Here is a 17,170-nt window from a genome sequence, read left to right on the forward strand (position 1 = left end):
CTTGCTTGCTGATTATGAAACACTTACTAACTGCACTTACTAACCAACAGTGTGTCTGACAGCAAAATGGGAACCCCCTTTGCAAGCGCTTTGCATCGTGCTGAGAAACGATTTCAAAACAAAACAAAACAAAACACATGCAAATGTTCTGCCATAAGCACTGCCCTTGTGGGCGTGTCCATCCTGAATGCCATGCTACCTGCTGGCATGAGCATAAGTGGGTCTGGTGCCTGCTTCCTCCTGCTGTCAGACATGCAGTTGACCAAAGGAGGCCAGTGGCCAGGGGCGACGGGCTTCTGGGTACCTATTACCACTCCTGAGATGTTCCACTTATATTCTGCTGTATAATCATAGGCATTAATAATGAAATGACTCCACAGTCTGTAGCAGATTTCCAGTGAGCAGGAGCCAAAGAAATGGGGCTTGCAGGTGATTTAGCGATAGTTCTATAGGGATTCCCAAATGGAGAATGAGCATTCTGCTATTATGTAAGTCATTACCATGGCTTAGCAGTCAAAGAGGGACAAAGACACACTCTCACAGCACAATATAACGTGGCACAGTGGGTCACCTATAGCACTGTGTAGTGGTAGGTTCTCCTGGCACAGATGGATTCATTGAGATGTGTGTGTGTGTGTGTGTGCGTGCCTTGTGATGGCCTGCAGGTAACGAGAGTCTGAGCGAGAACTACGTGCAGGACAGCAAGATGGGCTTTGTGATCAATGCCATCTACGCCATGGCGCACGGCCTGCATGACATGCAGCGTTACTTGTGCCCCGACGGACCGGGCCTGTGCGCTGCCATGAGGCCTCTCGACGGCAGCAAGCTGCTCGACTTCCTGCTCAAGACCACCTTCACTGGTGTGTCCGGCGAGGACGTCTACTTTGATGAGAACGGGGACACGCCCGGCAGGTAAGCCCATGTACTCCTCTGGCACCCCCCCCTTTCTGTTGGGGTATAGCACCAAGGTCACCCTGGGTCATGTTACCCATGTCACATGTAGAGGCGTAGCATGTGAATGAAGACCAAATTTCCAGTTCATTTGATGTTGTTGTTGTTATGAGACCATAAATGACTTTAAATCATGGGTCGTCATTAGGCCTATTTTAGGGGGGGCCCCTAAAATGTCTTTTAGCCCCCCCGAATAAATATGTATTTATTGGCTTAAGTCATGAATAGCTTATTATATGTAATAATATTGTATATAGTAGTACTGTAGTCAATCCAGACATAATATTGCTTCTCCAAATTCACATTGCTGGCTACGTTTAGGACCTGGGAGAAGGGGTTGCACTAAACCTGTACATGGGTACCTTGAAACAGGAACTTAAGTCGTCCCAGAAGGCTGGTCGAGTTGCAGTTTGGTCAAGGTCCAAGTCGAATTTCCCCATAGGAATTCATGTAAATTAATTGAATCCGTTCCAGACCACAAAATGATTGCCTATTTAAACTTATGTACCTACCTAACTAATCATGAAAAACATTAACAATCAATATAAAACTAATACACACACAAAAAAAGCAATAATCATGAAATTAGTGACAATTTATGAGTACTTTACCTGTATTGAGGTGAACTAATGGCAAGCTGGAAGTGGCAGGTAGAGAGGAGGTGGGATGGAGGTAAGGTTGCCACCCGCCCCTTATGATACCTGATCAGATGGAGATGGGGCGGTTAGCGTTTGGAAAGGGAGATGTGTCTCGATCTATACAAGTTTTAGCAGGAATGGCCGAGTTCCAAGATTTCGGTCGCGGTACAAGTGAAACAAATTCGACGTCCGAGTTGGTCGAGTTAACAGACGTTCAAGTTCCAAGATTCTAGTGTATTTCCAAAAAGTTACCAAAAGTATATCGCTTTAGTTTATTTTCAGCAGGCGGGACCTCTGAAGAGAATCATAAAATGAGGATGAAAGTATACATTGAAACAACTTTTTAGCCAAAGTGGGAAATTTATGAAGCTTTACAAAATTTGATAATGTGAAAAAGAAAACTATATTTTAAAGTGGTCAGTACTGTAACGTTATACTGATCACATTTGGCAAAATTGACCAATAGTGGGAACTTCTTACGTTACCTGAGGATGTCTAAAAATATCCTTAGAAAAAGAGCCCACATTTTACCCAGATAACCCAAATCATCATAATCATAATCATCCTATCTGTACTAGACTTAAAGGATACATTTACTAACTTCAGCAGCTAAATGAATGGAAGGTCTTTTTCATTCAAAAAGAACAGCTGAGATTATAGCCTAGCCTATTAAAAAGTTCGTAATATATACATTTTAAGAATATTTACATAAAGTTTTTTACAGTTGATTTTTACCTCAGACTGCCTCCCGCCTTTTTCGCTTCAATTTAAAAGCGCATCTCGCACACTGTAATTTGAGGTGCCTTTTCTCATTACTGGTAAAACTGAATCTGGCTGAAATGCGTTCCTTCGTCACTAGAAATTAGAAAAAAAAAAACGTTTCTATCAATATTTATGTAAATTAACCCACTGCAAAATATATCTACTATGTTCAGCTTGTATTCAATCAGGGGACTGAGTCCACCCAATTTTCAAATCCTCGCCCCTGCATTACTGGAATCGAATCTCAGTCTGCATGTAATCCAACAAATAACTTTCATTAAATTTCCAAAACTTATTCAGTCCACATGAATTTTCTCAAAAATGTCATGGACTGAGTGAGTTTCGGAAATTTTCTCTTCAAATGGTCTAAAATCCACGTTTCTCCTGTTGTGTAATAAAAACTGTTTCAATATTATATAAAAAAAGAAACAACACAAAATTGTAGCTGTGAGCTATTTGGAAGAATTTTTCATAGTCTTCTCATGTCCGAGCCGGGCTCACGGATCCAATGCAGTGCCCGCCTGACAGTTCTGGGACTTAGAACCTAGCTCTGCCAGTGCCGCGGGATGAAGGCAGATGCCGTCACTGCTTCCGTCACTGCTTCCGTGACAGGTACGACATCATGAACCTGCAGTACGAGGAGGGCAGTCGCTATCACTACATCAACGTGGGCTCCTGGCACGAGGGCATCCTCAACATCGACGACAACCGCATCCAGATGAACCGCAGCGGCATGGTCCGCTCCGTCTGCAGCGACCCGTGTTCCAAGGGCCAGATCAAGGTGCGAGGTCGGCCACGGCTGGGTGGGCAGGGCATGCATGCGCCGCTCAAGCGCAGCAGCAATGCTGACCTGTAGGTGCCACAGTGGTTAACAAGCAAGTCTGACAATCGGCTGTGTTTCTTACTATCCTTGGGAAAGATACTTAGTCTGATAGCTCCAAGTAAACTATTAAGTTGTATTTTCACTCAGTGTTTATCCAAAGTGCCTTACAATTGTACACATTCATATAGGTGGGTATTTAAGTACCATACTCACGAATATTAAACAGTTTAGCAGTTAAATGCTGTACTCATAAGTATTAAGTAATTTAGTTTATATATGAAACTGATGGTCATTTAAAAATTCAGCAATCCAGAAAATATAACATACTCATTAGTATTAAATAATTCAGCTTATATACTATACTGATGTTTGTTTAAAAATTCAATTATGTTGCATACTCATGAGTATTAAGCAGTAGAGCAATTCAGTTTTCAGACTATATACCAATACTCACCACCATACTGACTGCTGTGCTCTAAACTACTAAATGTGTAAAACTGTTTAATAAGTCAGCTTAGTAAGCCAAAACATAAAAGCTAGCAATGCAAAATAAAATGTGACCATTTGCTGTGTGAGCAAAGGCTCATGGGCGCTTCTGGGGATTGGCTGTCTCCAGGTGATCAGGAAAGGGGAGGTGAGCTGCTGTTGGATCTGCACCACCTGCAAGGACAATGAGATGGTGCAGGACGAGTTCACCTGCAAAGCCTGTGATCTGGGCTGGTGGCCGGACGAAGAGCTGGCGGGTATGCATGTCCCCTCCATATCCCGCTCTCCCTCTACACATCTCCCGCTGCACCTCTCTCTTTTCCCTGCTCTCTCACTCCACTGTCAGAACACCAGCATCTCACAGCACTGTCACCGCGGAGGGTATGCTTAATACCCGTCTGTTCAGGAGGGTGGGTCTAACTGAGGTGTTCACTGATACAGGAGATGTTTTGTGTTACACAGAAGCTTGCCCCCCACCCCCCGCCAGATTTTATGTATAATTTATTATTTCATTTTTCAAGGGTCTCTGTCAAGTGCAGGGTATCTGTGCCCCGCCGGCATCCATGCTGTGGTGAACAAAGAACCAGCAATGTTCCATGTCTTGAGGATTTTAAAGGGTCATTTCTAAATTCCTGTGATGGAGCCATAAAGGAAATGCATTCTAACATAATTACAGAAGTATGAAAAATAATTTATGATATATTTATAATCTTCATCCATTATAGGGTGTTCCTTCTGCTGAGGCAGCGACATTTCACCCACATTATGAAGCTTCCAAAGCTCTCCCATCACCACGGTTTCCGAAAGTGTGGAATCTGAAAGCCGGCTTTCTTCAGTCCTGTTCCACTTAAAGTTCACACCTGAAATAGACCTGAATCTGTCTAAAAGGTTCAAGTGTGAGGTTAATGGCTGCTCAGGATTAGTCAGCTCCGGAAGCTGGTCACCTGTGTCTCCCCCGTCCTCCACTGTTCTGGCTGCAGTCTCCTTAGTGGTCGTCACATCCGAGGCAGGAAGCTTCTGGCCCGTGTGCTCCAGCTGGACGGAGATTTGTGGGTTTACTCTGGGAGGTTAAATGGCTCAGCTGTGCGATGGTGGCGGGATGGGGGCCCAGATTCCAGAACTCTGCCTTTCTCTGTGTGTGTGTGACTCCGTAGTGTTGCTAGGTGCTTTTCATATGTACTAAAATCCCCCACCCCAGGCACACTGTCAGACGTGTCTGTTTTAAACAGGGCAGTCAGGTTGCATTAAGCATTGCATCGCCTCCCCCCCCCCCCGCCCCCACTTCACGAGCCTGTCAGGGAGCCCCCCCCCCCCCCGTCAGAGAGCATCCGTGTCTTGCTGGGCACCTCCAGGCCCCTTGAGAAGCCGCTCCTCTCTATGTGCCTCACCCGGGCCGTCTCGACGCTCCATGACACGCCGGCCCGCGCGTCTCTCCTAATTAAATCAAATCACCATGGCGACAGAAAGTGCCGGGGAGTTTATTAGGTGTCGCTGTGAAGCCTGGCTTCTTCTTGGCTGTGCGGGCGGCTCCCTGCAGTCAGCGTTATCAAGTGACCACGTCGGATGGATACCGCGACTTTCTCTCGGCGGATCAGTGCAGAACTGTAGGGCCTCGGCCCGCATGGGACGTGCTCAGGCCAGAATGACTGCCCCCCCCCAATAACAACACGGACCCAGGCAGTAGCTGCCTTTGTCGGGCCTGATAAACATTGGATTTATGAATGAGCGTCTGTTCCCGTAACGGACATGCGTCCCGTCCTGGACATACCTTGCTGTATATGCTGTTTTTCTGGGATGGACTCCAGATCAGAGCCACTCTAATTGGACGGACAGATGGACAGATGGATGGATCATATGACTATGGGGATTACCACATATTTCATTCACAACATGCTCGCAGAACGTGAATAAATATATAATCCATCCATCCATTTTCTGTGACTGCTCATCCTACTCAAGGTCAAGGGGGTCCAAGAGCCTCTCCTAGAGGCTACGGGTGCAGGGCAGTGCATTCATATGCGCCAGGATGAGGCACCAACCCACCACAGTATAAATATATCATTTATAACCCAAAGGAGCTTTGCTGGAGATACTTCTTTGTTTTGTTGTTGTCGTTTTATCCATCCATCCATCCATCCATCTTCCCTATCTGCTTATTCAGTGCAGGGTCGTGATGCTGTTGTTGTCATAGATGATTACAAACATTTGATTTATATACAATAGCTCTTCCTTGTCTCGGTGGGATGCTGTCTGTGTCTGTACTCATGTCTTTATCAGAGAAATCTTTTGTCACTATTTAATGGGGCTTCAGCCAAATCTCCTCCCACTGCAGAGCCGGTTCATGTGGCAGTTTGTTCAGTTTGTTTTATACTGAAAGAAGACATTATGGTCCCTCTTATTCGCTGATGTAGTGACATGGGTCAGTAATGATTCTCAGTTAGGTGATGCAGCTCAGTGGTGGGTCACCTGCTTTGCATGTACTAGGCCCTGGATTCAACACCAGGTATCTTCAGTTGATGTTAGTTGTGGCTGCTGCAGTGTCTGGTGACTCTGCTGCAGTGTCTGGTGACTCTGCTGCAGTGTCTGGTGACTCTGCTGCAGTGTCTGGTGACTCTGCTGCAGTGTCTGGTGACTCTGCTGCAGTGTCTGGTGACTCTGCTGCAGTGTCTGGTGACTCTGCTGCAGTGTCTGGTGACTCTGCTGCAGTGTCTGACGACTTCCTTCCTCGCCCAGGTGTGAGTAGACGCAGAGTCTGTTTTGCTCTGTTGGTATACAGTACATTACCCAGCTGAGGTGCAGGCCTGGAGTCTATATTTGTGTTGGCTGGTTCAAATCCCATTATCACTGTTGGGCCCTTGACCCCATGTTCTGGCTCCAAGCTTATTGCCACCTATGTGTTTGTATCTCATAGGAGAGCAAGATGAGATTTGTGAAGACTCAACATTGTTCTTGCTACTTGTATAGTGACATTAACTTGCTTAGGTATTAGGTAATGGCCATCAGTGTGCTCACTGATGTGCCTTCGATCTCTGCAGGGGGGGAAGCGGTAGGACTCTGGAATTAGCTCTGTTTAATGCTTTCTTTTTTCGCGGGTGGAGTCAGTGTGTAGCACCGACCTCCAGCCCAGGCAGCTGCCGACTGCCGGGTTTGCAATTCTGCTTGTTTCCAGGTTCGCCCTTTTACAGCAAGAACAACGTAGTAAATGGACACAACATACTATATGTCACACAGTTCCATAAAAATAAACCTACTTGTGCACACTAATGGGGTGGTGTGTTGCTCTCTGGGATAGGTCGCTGTTCTCGTGATCAGAAGGTTGGTTGTTCAAATCCCATGGTCGGCAGACTGCTATTACCCTTGAATCCTTGAGCAAGGCCCTTAATCCTAATTTCTCCTGTGATTGGTTGGTCCTGCTTTCTCAACTGTATAAAGCAGCTGCTAAGTACATAAATGTCAGTTTAGTCCCACAAACCGGAAAGGGGCGTGTTCACGTTCCTGAAGCCGGAAGTGGCCCTGCTCCTTTGGGCAGGTGGTGACAGACAGTGGGTTAGTGGTCCCAGAAGCTCAGGCTGTGTTGATGTTATCCCCAGGCACAGACAGATAGGGTCAGGGTGCTGTAAGTGGAGAGAGTAACAAATGCATCAAGCACCGGTGCAGTTATTTAAGGTAAGTTAGACGAAAATAGGCTGCGTTACACTCACTGGACTGGAATAGTAGGTCTTCAGTCTGGATTTAAATGCTGAGACCGGGAGGGGGGGGTATCCCTGACTTTAGCTGGCATCATTTCCATAAACAAGGAGCCCTATAGCCAAGGGCTTTCCCACCAACAGATCTTATTTAACTGAGAAACTACCTGGAGGCTTGAGTCCAGGAAAACTGGGAGTGGCTTCTGAATAACAGACTTCAGTCGGCTCCTTTAAACAGGGACCTGACCTTTCAGAGTCGTATAAGTGAGGAGAGTAATTACGAAGTCAGTACTGAATGTAACAGGCGGTGAAGGGGCGGTGAATAGATGGCGGGTGCCTGACATCTGAAGGTCGTTGGTTCTAATCCTGTTGCTGACAGAGTAATCATATCACTCTTTAGCCCTTAAGTAAGGCTCATAACCCTGAAAACAGCTCCAGGGGTATGAGTTAAATGGCTCTCCCAGTGTGCTGATCCTCTGTGTGTCTCATAGCGGAGTAAGATAGGATATGTGAAAATTAATGAATTCCTAAGTACCTACACTTGTTCAAATGCTAATAATGTATCGCTATATAGTTGATATAGCTCAATGAGTAGAGTATTGTGCTTGCAATACAAAGGTCATGGCTTTAAATCCCAGAGAACATGCATACTGTAAATTATAACCCTTTCATATACTGTAAGTTGCTGTGGATAAAAATGGCAGATAAATGAATTCAAGCTAAAAGGTGTGACTGTTTCCAATCTGCTACCAATATGTTAACATTCCCGTTACTAGAAAAGTAAGAAATTGCCTTCATTGTGCAATATTTCTATGCTGTGGGGTGTGTATCTTGGATAAGAAGTTAAAGGTCAGGTCTGTGTTAAAATGGCACCTAAGTGTCAGGCTGACTCTGAAAAACAAACTTTTTAAAGTTAAAAGCGGATAATGAGACATTACCTCTGAATACCAGAACTTCAGTTCAGGGTTTGGAAGCAATTTTGACTCATCCTTTCCTTTTTTACTCCACTGGAACAGCTCTCTAAGGAGATTATGGGCAGAGTGTCATTAGTTCTCATCGAAATGTACAGAGTGTCAGCATATGAATCAAAATTAATTTTACAGCATATAGAGAGAGGACAATACTAAATAGCAAATCCTGTGAGATTCCATATTTGACAGATGAAAATGGTGACCCAGTACAGCTAATTGATTTCTGAATATGACGATCTACTCATTTTCCATAACCGTTTGACCTAAGCAGGGCCAAGGTGAGCCTGTCCCAGGAAGCAGAGGGCAGGACACACCCTGGATGGGATGCCAGGGCATTACAGGGCACACGCGGGATTGGATGCCAGGACATTACAGGGCACACGCGGGATTGGGTGCCAGGACATTACAGGGCACACGCGGGATTGGATGCCAGGACATTACAGGGCACACGTGGGATTGGATGCCAGGACATTACAGGGTACACGTGGGATTGGATGCCAGGACATTACAGGGCACACGCGGGATTGGATGCCAGGACGTTACAGGGCACACGTGGGATTGGATGCCAGGGCATTACAGGGCACACGCGGGATTGGATGCCAGGACGTTACAGGGCACACGCGGGATTGGATGCCTGGACATTACAGGGCACACGCGGGATTGGATGCCAGGACATTACAGGGCACACGCGGGATTGGATGCCAGGACGTTACAGGGCACACGCGGGATTGGATGCCTGGACATTACAGGGCACACGCGGGATTGGATGCCAGGGCATTACAGGGCACACGCGGGATTGGATGCCTGGACGTTACAGGGCACACGCGGGATTGGGTGAATGATACAGTGAATGATACAGTGAATACATACATTACATACAGTATATAATATAAAATATATTTGCATATATTATACATATATATACTCCAATCGTTGATTCATCCGTCTTCCAGCCACTTATACAATACAGGGTTGTGGAGTATATTTTAAGATAAATATTGTTGATCCCAAGGGGAAATTCTTGAAAGGAGATGTCCCACATATCAGTCAATCAATCAATCAATCAATCAATCGATCAATCAATCAATCTTTAACTATATAGCACTGTTTTAACTACAAAGTGTTTTACAGACTTTTAAGGTCAGGAATTAGCATAGGCATAAGTATAAGCACAGAAAAAAATTAAAAGAGAATCAGTTTAAAAAATAATAATAATAAAATACCACCAAAAACATGGGACTGTAACCACCCCCGGTCCTGGTAGGGGGCTTTTGATCACCCTTTCTATACTTTATGCATGGGGACACAAACCCATGCCACATTGGGATCTAAAACCCAATGTCCTCTGGGGAACTCAAGCCCCAGAGCATTCAGGGGAGTGACCCCCACTTGATGTCAAGGAAGAAGGGACCACACCCTCCTTCTACACCCAGGACCTCCTGTTTACTAGATAAACACTTTGAATGAATGAATGAATGAATGAAAGTTACATTTATATAGCACTTTTCAAGACACCCAAAGCACTTTGCAGAAGGGGACCATTCTGCACCAGTACACTCACCACATAATAGCTAAGGTTAGGTAATTAGGTACAGAGCAGGGGTAGGGAACCTGTTCCACGGAGGGCTGGTGTGGGGGCGGGTTTTTGGGATGGCCTCTCTGTCAGCCAATAACAGCGGGTCCCCAGGACTGCAGTTGAGACCCACTGTATTATTATTGGCTAACTGGCCCTCCATGGAACAGGTTCCCCACCCCTGATGTGGGGGGATTATTAGGTGGCCAGACTGTCAGAGTACCATCCCTGGCCCAAGGACCTTTCATTACCTTAGACAGTCAGGACCTTGCTTTGACATTTCATCCAAAGGAGAGCACCATTTTTACAGCACAGTGTCTTCATCACTGCACAGACCACGGGAGGGGCTATCTTTTGGGCCACACCAACACCTCTTCCAGCAGCAAGCCACTTTCCTAGTTGGTGTCCCATCCAAGTACATCGGTACCTCGACCCTGGAACTGTCCTGTTGGTGTCCCATCCAAGTACAGTGGTACCTTGACCCAGGAACAGTCTTGTTCACGAGCAAATCGGGTTACGAACCAGATGTTCGAAAAATTTTTATACCGGTTCGGGAACCTGTTTCAGAGAGAGAACGTTATATGTTATAGCGGTACCTTTCAGTGATTGATAAACATGTTTGTGATGGTTTTTAACAGTCACATACAGTATCTATGCATAAAATTACAGTACTTCATTAATAACATACATTATTAACTCCTATTTAAGCTTCGTATTCTCCATTCACACATAGCGGCGACTGTGTGTTGTTTGTTTACTGTACAAACAAAGAAGTTTGTACTCATCACCATACAATGCATGGAATCACAAAATGTACATAAAAATTTTAGGCATATGAAAATAATGTACAGTTTAATAAAAAAAGCACATATTTGAAATTACTGTATTGCTTTTGACTGTTACTCAGTCTTTTCATGTTAATGTTAATAGTTTTTTTGGGGGGATGTTTTGTGGGTCTTTCCCGTGTTTTGGCGTCTTTCGAGCGACCAGCCCGCTAACGAGCGTATGCTCAGTTGAGTATTGGTCCACCTTCCGTAAACGAATGTTCTCTCTTTCCCTTGTTTGCTCTTTAAGGTTATTTTAATTTAGTCTATATTCTTAGTCACAAAAAAAAACATTAAAAAATTTAAATTCTGTGTTTATGATGTTTTTCGATTTATCTGTATTTACATTATTTTAAAAATTGATTCGAGTCATGAACTGAGTCCTCGAACGAATTAAGTTCGTGAGCTGAGGCACTCACTGTACTGGCCAGGCCAAACCCTGCTTAATTTCAGGTAGATTACCTGGCCAGAACTGCAGGTAGTATGGCTGCTGGCACTGTCTACCCAACTAAACCACAGCCCTACCTTCCAGGAAAACATACATTCTGAATATGAATGAATGTTAGAGACAGTAGAAGCAGAGTGACTCTATAGGCACAGATCAGCCTATGAGTCAGTGATCAGCCTATGAGTCAGTGATCAGCCTGTGAGTCAGTGATCAACCTGTGAGTCAGGGTCTGCTCAGCCCCAGTCTCTCTACTTGCTCTGTCTCAGTCTGTATGGCTCTGAAGGAGCTTTACTGTGATTAGAATGGAGGAGCTTCTCCGGGCCCAGTACCTGAGAGCTGGCTTGGGCGGCTGATTGAGGAGCCAGGCGCTGATCCGGTAGTGACCCCGTGCTGTTTTTAATTCATATCCAGCCGTGCAGGATGCCGCTGTCTGTGTGTAATGCCTCTGGTGCCACACTGCGCGGAAGGCATTTTGTCCTCAGTCTCCTCGTGCGGGAGCCAGACGCGCAGTGGAGCCGCGTTGGCATGTGGCGCAGTGTCCGGCTGCCATGGCCACTGTGAGGTTCACTGGTTATTGATGTCGTACCGTGCCATATATCTAAACCCCATGCAGTTTGCAGAGGTGAGCTTGTCATATTAAACTGTATAAACTGCAGGTATGTAAACGCATAATGACTCATTAAATACTGGTATTAAAATTCAGGAGGACACCGATCTGTGGTTCTCGTCATTTCTCCACATGGTCTGTGAGTCTGATCTGTGGTTCCCTCTCCCAGGTTGCGAGCCGATCCCCCTGAAGTACCTGGAGTGGACTGATGTCGAGTCCATAGTGGCCGTGGTCTTCTCCTGTCTGGGCATCCTGGTGACCATGTTCGTGACATTCATCTTCGTGCTATACCGTGACACCCCCGTGGTGAAATCCTCCAGCCGGGAGCTATGTTACATCATCCTGGCCGGCATCTTCCTGGGTTACGTGTGCCCCTTCACGCTCATTGCCCGGCCCACCGTGACCTCCTGCTACCTGCAACGTCTCCTGGTGGGCCTCTCCTCTGCCATGTGTTACTCCGCCCTGGTGACCAAGACCAACCGCATCGCTCGCATCCTGGCGGGCAGCAAGAAGAAGATCTGCACGCGCAAGCCGCGCTTCATGAGTGCCTGGGCCCAGGTCGTCATCGCTTCGCTTCTAGTCAGCATCCAGCTCACGCTGGAGGTCACACTCATCATCCTTGAGCCACCGGAGCCCATCAAGTCCTACCCCAGCATCCGAGAGGTCTACCTGATCTGCAACACCAGCAACTTGGGTGTGGTGGCGCCATTGGGCTACAACGGCCTGCTGATCATGAGCTGCACCTACTACGCCTTCAAGACGCGCAACGTGCCAGCCAACTTCAACGAGGCCAAGTACATCGCCTTCACCATGTACACCACCTGCATCATTTGGCTGGCCTTCGTGCCCATCTACTTCGGCAGCAACTACAAGATCATCACCACCTCCTTCTCCGTCAGCCTGAGCGCTACTGTGGCCCTGGGCTGCATGTTCACGCCCAAGATCTACATCATCATCGCCAAGCCCGAGCGCAATGTGCGCAGCGCCTTCACCACATCTGACGTGGTGCGCATGCATGTGGGCGATGGCAAGGTGGACTGTCGCAGCAACAGCCTGCTCAACATGTTCCGCAGGAAGAAGAACTCCCCAGGAAATGCGAGGTGAGTCCTCGTCGGGGCAAAGCCCACTGGCCAGGCGGCCATTAGGTCAGGGCTGTTCAACTCCGATCCTGGAGCGGGGGCTGGGGGCCTGATGTTTACAATCATTTCTTGCAGTATAATTTGAGCCATCAAACAGAGGTGTTGCTAATTTTCTTCTGAGAATCGTTTGAAGCCCCCTGAACTCTCAAAGTTAATGGGTGCTGGGGGCCCCGGTGGGAAGTGGCCCCAGCTACAGGACCGGCGTTTCTTCCGTCCTGGTTCAGTGGAGCAGCTGGTCATATCAGCATCAGAATCAGACTCATGTGTGACTTGTCAGCAAGGGAAAGTTAAAAAAAACACACACTTATTCACTCACACATACAGACACTAAATGGTTGTTGACCGCTTTTAATATTCATAAAAGGAAAGAAACACTGTAAATGTGAGCCAAGGCTGAGAAAATGTTTAATGCATCAGATAGTGGTGAGCGCTGTCAAGGATGCTCACCAGCCTGATTCTTTGCTTGGGAGTTTGTGTCTATCTCTGCGCAGTGAATCAGGGATGAAGTAAGAAGCTCACACTCAGAAATAGTGAAAAAACAGCAGGGGTGAGGTGTGGACTCTGTTCCTCAGTGCTTTCAGCTAGTGACCTCTCTATAGACAGCATTATTCCTGCGGATACATTGTTTATTCAGAAGCAATCAACCTTTGGTAATAACTAAACAATGTTTAATAAGTTTAGTTATACACAATGCAGATGAAATGAAGATAAAACTTAAATAAAGTCATTGTAACCTACATTCAGTCTGTTTGACATTTAAGTATGTTGACTAGGCAAACGATTTGAGAAACATGCATTTGAATAATACATGAATTCATGAAATTTCTAAGACAAAGGCATGCTTTTCTGGTCTTACTATCCTTCTAATTCTCTCTCTCTTTCTTTCTTGCGCCATCTCTCCAAAGAAAAGATAAATATTTCCTTTTTTATTTGTTTACCAAGGAAGCAGTAAAGAGTGAGCAGTTTAGATGAGCTTAATAGCCTTTGTGAAATTCTTTTGCATGATCTCACTGTCCTGGGTTCCCGAGCAATAACTGCCATCTTTATTTTGTTCTTAGTTCTAATGGAAAGTCTGTGTCATGGTCTGAACCAGGTGCCAAGCAGCCACCGAAGGGGGAGCACATGTGGCACAGACTGTCAGTACATGTGAGGAAACAGGAGCCCAGCCCCAATCAGACAGCTGTCATCAAACCCCTAACTAAAGCCTACGACTCTGGCCTCAGCATCTCAGACCTCAGCACCAAAACTTTGTACGATGTGGCAGAGGAGGAAGAGGGCGATCCTGTCCGGCACAATCCGCCTGACAGCCCCCCCGTGATGGCCGTTGGCCAGGTGCTCAACGTTGGGCCAGAAAAAGACACGGACGGGGGGCAGGCATGCCTATCCGAGCGTCCGTGCAACTGCGCCTTCCCCCCGCAGTCCGTCATGGACCACCTCCTGGAGGTGGCGGACAAACTCAATTCCAGCGTGCCGGATTTTAACGACGAGGTCCCAGGCCCTGGGAGCGGGGCAAGACCCTGCTACCAAACCCACCTGGGCCAATGTCCGACCCCCACCTCGCACCTGGACCCCTTTGAGGAGGAGCTCTTATGCCCTACTGATGAGCTGGAGGATGAGCGGTTGGGCCTGATTGACAGCTACGCTTATGACAACGTCCGGATCCATGAAACAGAGGAGATGGAGGAGGATTTGGAGGAGCTGGTACCAAGCCGATTCACCCCAGAGGCCTCCCCAGCCCTAACACCCCCATCTCCTTTTAAAGACTCAGTGGGCTCAGGAAGCTCTGCCCCCAACTCCCCTGTGTCCGAGTCCGAGCTATGCAGCCCACCCCGCATGCCCTATGCCTCCATCGTCCTGAGGGACTACACACAGAGCTCGTCCACTTTGTGAGGCTAGCAACGTGTCTCATCGCTCATTTGTTCCATCAATTTAGTTTTTTGTTTTGAAGGCAAACAAAACTAAACATATCAAAGCAAAGCAAACGGAATATCCCCAACGGCATCTGTGTGCCCATTCATTCTGCAAATCTTAAACAAAGGGGCCCAACAAAGAAGGTGTAGCTTGTGCAAAAAAAAGCTTTCAAGAGAAAATTTTGAAGGTGGGAGAAGTAGTTTTGGAAGCATGCTGAAGGTATTTTGCACGTGGAACAGCTGAATCCGATGGATGACAACAAACAGGAAATAAGACTGTGATAGCGAATTGACACACGGAGAGTTAATTGGTGTGGCAGATGCGAACGGATCAAATTTTTGTAACTTTTCTGAAGTGTGTTATGACTTTGAGTGTTTTTATTTCTGTTTATTCTGATTACGAACATAAGTAAACTCGGGAACCCGCTTGTAGATGATCGTTTCATTTTGCATTTTAAATTTTATATTTGTTTATGCTGCTAGAAGGAACAAACAGATTTTTTTTTTCAGTAAAATAAAAAGTATTCACCCAAAGGTTACAGAAAACAGGATTTCCCACAAGACCACCGGATTCGCTGTAATTATTTTACCCAACCATGGTCTTATTTAACTATATTAGCTGCCGAATAAATTTGAACTGTGACAATATGGGTTGTTTGTGAAGGATTTAAAGGATTTATACAAAGTTATACAAAGATTACTGTTAAGATACTCCCCACGGTTTCCCCTTAAATTGAATTAATCATTTTCCTTAATTACATTATGGTTATTTAATTTATTTTAATTTACCCTTAGTACAGGTAACAATTCAGCGACTGGGTAATACCACTTGGCTTTAGGAAAGTGACACCCTGTCTGGCATAAAGCATAAGGAACATTTTCTGTTGAGAGGAAACATGAACGTCCAAGTCCAAGAAACAATTGCTTTTAGTCACTAGACCTAGATTTTCAAACTGCCCAATACAATATAGTTTAGCAACTTAGTATGAACAAAACCAAGCACTTAGAAGTGAAGGCTTTGGGCCGGGGTTAGAGGACTGGGATTAATTTCTGCTGTTCTTTTCAGATTTGCATTTTCTGTTTCCATTGAAAAACAAGTCATCAAAAAAATAATAATAAAAAAAAAAAAGACTTTGCACGTTACATTAAAGATATTTTTTACAATTTTCAGGAGTTTCATATGAGCTAAAATAGAAGGCTGGAAGGTTTTGTGCTAGACTGTAATTCTGCAGAATATTATAGTGAAAAAAGGGAAAGTATATACATATTTTTTAAAAAAAATGAAAATGACTGAAACAAAAAATAGATATATAATTTTTTCACGTTATATTTCATTGTTTCTATGATCTTTTATCATTGTAATAATGATATGTCCTTAAAATTTATATTCCATCAAACTGTCTCCCTTTTCATACAAAGGCTCCCTGTTTGTAAAATTGTTATTGTAGAATGTGGGAAATGTATATTGTCTTGAACTTGTTTTGTGGTGAAAGAGGCATTGAATTTGGGTAACTTTTCCAGGAAATTTAGAAGTCAGTGATCTCCTTAAGAACTTTAATTTTAAGGTTTACGATTTTGTAGTTGCTTCTAGTGATAAGGTGTTGCATTTAAATCATGCCTAGATTGATCTTGTTCAAACTGAAAGTTTAAATGAACTACATAATTATAAGTTATATAGTAATGTATTTATTAGACTGGGATTATCCCAAGTATAGATAAATATACTGAGTATCGTAATTTTATGAATTGATATACATTTAGTGCATTCATGTATTCTGTTTGAGTACCGAATCATTTGTAAAACGTGGGGCAAAAGATCAGTCACGTGGTATCAGCTAGACGTGAGAACACATGTGTACTTGCCAGGATTAATGATTCTGTAAAATAAATATTTTATAATTAACATTGCCTCGGCTTGAACATTTTTTAGAAACCGTATTTCATTGCGAAGGGGTACGTACCCCTCTGCATTTGTACTTCATTCTAAATGTTTAACGAGCGATCGTGTTGCTTCACATCCTTTATGTCTTTTGTAGACTTTTAACACCGCTTCCAGTTCCTTGTTCGCACACCATTACTTTTTCGTGTATTTTAAACAAATCTGGCCCAAGTGTCAAGTGCATCTTTCGGTATTTTTCTTTAAGGATTCTTTTTATACATGTTTTTTCTAGTTTCGTACAGCTCTTCACTTCGGAGACTAGTGGCGTCTCTAAAATACATATATGTAGAATATAGATGTTTCTCATGAATGCTGTTTGTTATATTTGTTATCAAATTGATACGTTTTCATTAGATTCATATTTAAATGATCAGACCACCCGTTTTTTCGTAACCGCTGATCCAGTGCAGTTT

General features: G+C 44.9%; 1 protein-coding gene across 3 annotated transcripts in view; it reads left to right on the forward strand.

The window, feature by feature from the left end:
• LOC125714834 (metabotropic glutamate receptor 1-like) overlaps positions 1–16,695 on the forward strand; it is a 47,377-nt gene extending 30,682 nt beyond the window's left edge. For 2 of the 3 annotated variants that reach the window (XM_048985835.1, XM_048985834.1), the window contains exons 5-9: positions 666–912; positions 2,964–3,132; positions 3,791–3,917; positions 11,939–12,869; positions 13,967–16,695. In XM_048985835.1, the coding sequence (XP_048841792.1) occupies positions 666–912; positions 2,964–3,132; positions 3,791–3,917; positions 11,939–12,869; positions 13,967–14,798 (2,306 nt within the window). In that variant the 3' untranslated portion in view covers positions 14,799–16,695. The remainder of the gene's footprint in view (positions 1–665; positions 913–2,963; positions 3,133–3,790; positions 3,918–11,938; positions 12,870–13,966) is intronic. The other variant, XM_048985836.1, reaches the window with a different exon arrangement.
• The last annotated feature ends 475 nt before the right edge of the window (positions 16,696–17,170 follow it).

This window comes from Brienomyrus brachyistius, chromosome 19 (genome assembly GCF_023856365.1).
Source record: "Brienomyrus brachyistius isolate T26 chromosome 19, BBRACH_0.4, whole genome shotgun sequence".
NCBI lineage: Eukaryota > Metazoa > Chordata > Actinopteri > Osteoglossiformes > Mormyridae > Brienomyrus > Brienomyrus brachyistius.